This window comes from Solanum tuberosum, unplaced genomic scaffold, assembly GCF_000226075.1.
Source record: "Solanum tuberosum cultivar DM 1-3 516 R44 unplaced genomic scaffold, SolTub_3.0 scf00019, whole genome shotgun sequence".
In the NCBI taxonomy this organism is placed as follows: Eukaryota; Viridiplantae; Streptophyta; class Magnoliopsida; order Solanales; family Solanaceae; genus Solanum; species Solanum tuberosum.
This window is the reverse complement of record NW_006238945.1, coordinates 57502-64016: the sequence shown is the minus strand read 5'-3', so window position 1 is coordinate 64016 and position 6515 is coordinate 57502. Positions and strand designations below refer to the sequence as shown.

Here is a 6515-nt window from a genome sequence, read left to right as displayed (position 1 = left end):
CTCTATATGGTTCGAGTTGATCTTGAGAATGAATCTTCACTTTTGTAGTAGCCTTTGCAAGAGTTCTTGAGAGTTTTCAAGTTGCAAAAACTAAGGTTATGACTATTGGACATAATCTATATGAAGAATAGTCACAACCTTTGAAGCCATGCCATTGGCTGAGGTTTCTGCCACTGTTGGAGACTATGCACCAACCAATTGTACTTTTTCTAGGCTGGCAGTTGTGTGTATATTTGCGCCCGAGATCAGGTCCCTTTACAAGGTCCCTGGATTTGTCAGATCATCAAAACTACAATTAACAATCAGAATTCAAAGAAAAAGAACCTCTTCATAGCAATGCAGTTGTGATTCCGAAAGGTAACGCACATCAGGGGTAGAGCTATGTGGTTGTCGTGTCCAATTGGATCCTTTGTCGGGAAAAAAATATCATATATGCAAATAAAATGATATATAAAGTGATTAAATAACATATTTTAGACACCCTTGATACAATAAGTTGTTATAGCCTAATGATTTCAGACACCTCAAATAAGTCAATGCTTATGTATTCAAATCTCACTAGCTAAGGACAATGTATATATGATGATGTTCTGGCTAAGACGCCAATTGTTGTTGATAAAGTTGTAGTGGTCACAGAGGATAAATAATTGAAAATTTGTTAAATATTTGACCGATACCAAAAGCGTTCACTTTTGTCATTTGAATTGATTTTGTAGATCACTTACAAATTTTTTTAAGTTTTGTGTCATCTTTACACCTAAGAACTGTGAAAAGACTTTTTCTTAAAATTCAATTTGTAAGTGGTCAAGAGACCTTATTTCCTCACTACTTTCTTTACCGTGATTCATGAACAAATTCATAACTACTTAATAAATTCACTCTCAAAGCAAAACCATTACATGAATTAATCTTTTAAATTCAACGCGTCTTTAGTACAACATGATAATGTTGGATGTGCTAAATATAATATGAGTATAACATTTCATCAAAGGTCTCTCTATCAAGGAAAACTTCAGTAACGAAAAAAAACCTTCAATTAATTAATAAATATATAATGTATAGTAAGTGGCAGATACTACATGATTTCTGGTGCATTACTTAATTATTGTTTTAATAAAAAGTCTTTATTTGAAGAGTGGGCATCCTATTCTCCAAATTATAATTAAGAATATGTGTGGATCATGAGCTTCCTATAATAATAAATTTATAAGCCAACGAACCAAGTTGACTAAAATTCCATCTTTCACAACCAGATTTTTTTTAGAAAGGAACAATTTTAAATTTTCATACGTGAAATATTTCCGCGATGTTTTGATAAGAATTAAGTATAGCATGAACGCATGGGACATGTACCAATAACTTAATACTCCATCCGTTTTAAAAAGAATGACCTAATTTCCTTTTTAATCTGTTTAAAAAGAATGACCCCTTTTTTTTTTACAACATTTTAACTTCAACTTTTCATGTGGCATGTTTAAGGCCATAAAATTAAAGGACATTTTGATGCATATTTGACATAATTTTAATTTAGAACCACAAGATTAAAAAGTTTTTTTTCTTTTCTTAAACTCCGTTTCAAGTCAAACTAGGACATTCTTTTTTAAACGGAGGGAGTATGTATATTTACAAAAAGAAGAAAGCCACACCCTTTATGTATCCAAGCTCATTACAACTCCAGGTACAAAAATTTAGCAGCCTATAAATCAATTAATAGAGAGATGATCAATTACTTATTTACGTCGATTCTACTTCTTTTAGTCCTTATAATCACATTGAAATACATTTATTCATCACGAAAGAAATTACCACTTCCTCCGGGTCCATTTCCATGGCCATTGATTGGGAACCTTTTACAAATTGGTAAAACACGTCCTCATGCTTCTCTAGCAAAGCTAGCTCAAGTTCATGGCCCTGATTTTATGTCCATAAGGTTCGGTACGCGACTCATAGTTGTCGCCTCATCCCCTGCTGCTGCTGCTGAGGTTCTCAAAACACATGATCGCGTTCTTTCTGGTCGTTATGTTTCTCGTGTTGTTCGAATCAAGGGATCAATAGTCCATAACTTGTCAACTGCTTTTCTAGAAGAGTGTGATGATAATTGGAAAAAGGTACGAACTATATACAGGGGAGCCCTGTTTTCTACGAAAGCTCTGGAGTCTCAGGTTAGTACGAGAGAGAAAAAAGTCATGGAAATGATACGATATTTGGAGGAAATACAATTAAACCAAGTGATTCAGATCAGGGAAGTAATTTTTGTGACGGTTTTAAATATATTGGGCAATTTGCTTCTTTCGATGGATTTAATTGATTTTGAAGGCAGGGGAGTGGGTGAAGAAATGATGAAGTACCTGCGTGAATTCACGGAGACAGGTGCAACTCAAGAGTTAGCTGATATGTTTCCTGTTTTGGGTGCAATTTGCAGTATGAATTTCCAGAGAACATACAAGAAAATCATGGATTTGTTCAATAAAACGTCTGTTGTTTGGGCTGGCGTCGTTCAGGAGAGAAGAAAAAGAGAGAGTCAAACTTCTATGGATGCTGTAGATTTTGTTGATGCTTTGGTTAAAAATGGTTTCACTGATAAACATATCAATGCATTGCTTATGGTACGTCATCTTCGATATGTTTCCAATTTTTTCATCTTCAGTTAGTTAAAACTTTTGAAAAATATTTTCAGTAACTGTACGTACAAAGGTCAATCAAGTAGTATTGTTTTCATTTCCTTTTTATAGGAATTATTTGGAGCCGGGACAGAAACCACAATTGTTACAAGTGAATGGATGCTTGTGGAGCTCTTGAAAAATCATCAATGCTTAACAAAACTCCGCGATGAAATTGCAAACGTAGTAGGAGATAAAGACGTTATAATAAGGGAATCTGACTTGACGAACATGCCATACTTGGATGCTTGTCTGAAAGAGACATTAAGGTTGCATCCTCCTGGCCCGTTGCTACTCCCTCATCGCGCTGTGGAAACATGTGAAGTCATGGGCTACAGAATTCCGAAAGACACACAAGTGATGGTCAATATGTGGGCAATTGCGAGGGATCCAAAGGTTTGGGATGATCCTTCAAGCTTCAAACCCGAAAGATTTATGAACTCTAAGATGGACTATAAAGGGCGAGATTTTGAGTATATTCCATTTGGTTCGGGAAGAAGAATGTGTGCTGGAGAACCTCTGGCTTCGAGGTTTGTTCCTTTAGTTGTTGCTTCTTTGGTCCATAAGTTCGATTGGTTTCTGCCAAATGATATGAATCCGGATCAGATTGACATGGATGAGATCTTGGATCTCATAATTTCTAAGAAAGATCCAATTCTTGTCATTCCTAAATTGAGGAAATGATCTGTAAAAACTCCCATAATTACCTTTATAAATTGTACCACAATAATCAACCTTCTTGCACCTATAAATATTACTCTTGTGTTGGTTCAAGAAATTTTTGCATGAAACTTCAATGTTCGTTTATTGAAGCATGAGACATTTGACGTATTCTATCTGTTTCAATTTAAGTGTCTTAATTTGACTGAACACAAAATTTAAGAAACAAAAAAAGAACTTACTAAATATAGAAAAGCGCTCTTTTTGGGACAGATCAAAAATTAAAGTGGAACAATTAAATTGAGACGGGGGAGTATAACTTTATACACGACTTTAGGACTATGAAACTTAATTATATATTCATAAACAACGAAAATCAATCGACGGTCAAGTAAGCATGTACACCTTGAGGCATAGTGTTTCCTTCGAAGACGGCCAACATTAATGTTAATTGCTACTCACTCCGTTCTTTTTTATTTGTTATTTCTTTCTATAAATAGTTGGACCATAATACTTGTCATTTCATAAAATCAATGCATAAATTGTGATATTCTTCCTATTATACCCTTTGATTAGAGTAGTTAATTAGTCTTGAAAATATATATTTTGACCAACCTAGAAAAACTAATAAGTAATTAATATTTATTGAAGTACTTCATACATTGATTAATTACTCTCTCCATTCACTATTCTATAAATTCTGATTTTGAAAATAAACTCAAAAATTCAAATAGTCATCCAAATGCATTTTAATTTTTGAAAACTAGCATATTCATCATTTATTGAAAAGTTGACTTAAGAAAACATTAAATAAGGGTAGAAGGGTAAAGTTACTTAATTTCTTAATGCAAAGACAATCTGAAAAGGTGACATATAAAAAAAAACGGAGAGATTAATATATCTATGGAAATATATGTATCACATCCAAACGCACACGATAGTACAAGTAAATAGGATTTTAAAATCTGATATTGTATCAATATGACTAGTTGAGTAACTATTTACTAAATTAAATTAATATTAATTAATTATTTAAGCGGTAAAATCCAAAATATATTTTGAATGAGTTAAACTAAAAATAAAAAGAAGTTAACTAATGAAAATTAACCAAGTAAATAACAAAGTTTACGCAATCAGTGAAAAATTGATCTAGGGCTATGACTTCCTTAATTAGACATATCATGTAGAATAATCACTTAACTTTGAGCATCATGTCAATAATTTTAAGACTATTTGACTATTTCTAACGGTTATATTATTATAGTTGTTGGTCGATAGTGAAATCCATGTATATTTCATGTGTATCAACCAACCAAGTCTAACGGGTATATTCATATCCATGTTAGCGAATCGTTCCCTTTCCCTAGAAGGTTCACAATCAAATTAAACTTTATTTTTTCTTATTACGCTCGCCAATTCCCTCTTCCAAAGTCCAACTTATGAGCCACAGATAGTATATTTGACTGGTGATCAAACAAATAGATAATAGCTCAAGAAAAAGTAAGTAATCATACGAGTCGTAGCATAATGATAATTATCTTAATAAGTCAATTCAAGTTCATACCGCAACAATCATAAAGCTACCACAACTCTGAACGAAAAGTTTAGCTCCACATGATCATGAAGAAATTACAACAAATTATCGAAAGACAAACATAAAAATAAATAAATATGAACAAGAAAAGATTGAACCAAAATTCTCCGACCTTCAAAGCGGGCTCCTAGCTCTTCCTTGGCCAAAATTTATGTTTAAGAAAATAAACAAATATATTTTGAATTTTATGATCTTAAATTAAAGTTATGTTAAATGTATCAAAATATCATTTGATCATGTGGTCTTAAACATAGCATGTGGAAAATTGGAATTTAAAAATTGTTTAAAAGGAAAGAAACGTTATTTTTTAAACAGGCTAAAATAAATGAAAGTAAGACAATCAAATTAAAAAGGACGGAGCACATTTTTTAAGGGCGAACAACACAAATCACAATAATTTCGGAGATAATTACCTATCTTCTCTTGACCTCTAGATACATGTATCTAGCACATCCAGATACATGTATCTTAGATACATCTAATTATATATATATATATATATAAATATGGATGTAAATTAAACACATCAAAGAGCAAATCACGCGTTCTATTCTAAATTTATCCTCAAAAAAATCAAATTTTTTTCCCTATAAATATATATAATCTTAATTCAAATACACACATATATATATATATTTTATCAGATACATAAACTGTTAATTAGATACATGTGTATATTTTATCAAATACATATTTTGACCACCGTCTCTCTCTCTCCTCTCTGGTTAGAGATCGTCGTCTCTTTGAGAAAATACCATTAAAGCAGCAAGGGGCCTTTCTGTCGATCATGACATTGACAAACTGAATCTTTACTCCACCAAATCAGCGAGGGGCGTTCTGCCGGCCATGGCATTGACCAACTGAATACTCCGCACAAAATCAGTGAGGGGCATTCTGTTGGTCATGGCATTGGTGAACTAAAACTTTACTCTACTACTAAACCAGCAAGAGGGAGTGAGCTGATTTTGAAGTGATAAAGTAAATCAACGAGATATAATTAAGTATGAAACTCTATTTTAAGGATTCATGTATCTCAATCCAAATCTAATACATAATGAATAAATAATGAGATAATAGATAATTATTTTAAAATATATATTAAATTAGTAAATATGATATGAATATATGTCTAATCAGATAATTTTTCCTTTTAAAATAGATCTCGGGCCGTGATTATTAGATATATCCTAGTGCGATCTGATCAATGAAAAAATAAAACAAATGTCAACTATATTTCGTCATGAATCATAGAAAATGACTTGAAAGGTTCACGTACATATGTAATGACAAATTGAATCATTTAAATATCATACTCATTTATTTGGCTTGATTACTAATAAACCATTTTTTTCCCTTAGAATAATTGTCTCACTTCTAACGATGGTTAAATTTTTGCCAATCTAAATATATTCAAGACCTTCTTAACCTAACCTTCTTAACCTACCGCAAAATAAAATTATTTATATATATATACTCCCATCCAACACGTTATCGTTATTTTGTTGGTGAAAATCCAATACTTAACTTTTACTCTCTCTCGTTATTGTTTTTATTTTCTTGTCAGATGACTCAATTTATGTATTCCTCTCTAGCTGTCTAAT

The 6515-nt window shown here is 32.1% G+C and overlaps 1 protein-coding gene across 1 annotated transcript; it reads left to right on the top strand.

The window, feature by feature from the left end:
- Positions 1-1691: 1691 nt before the first annotated feature.
- LOC102590815 ((S)-N-methylcoclaurine 3'-hydroxylase isozyme 1-like) lies at positions 1692-3401 on the top strand. Its single transcript, XM_015304282.1, has 2 exons — positions 1692-2606; positions 2733-3401. Exons 1-2 carry the CDS (start codon positions 1719-1721, stop codon positions 3342-3344), a joined length of 1500 nt encoding a protein of 499 aa, XP_015159768.1. The 5' UTR covers positions 1692-1718; the 3' UTR covers positions 3345-3401.
- The last annotated feature ends 3114 nt before the right edge of the window (positions 3402-6515 follow it).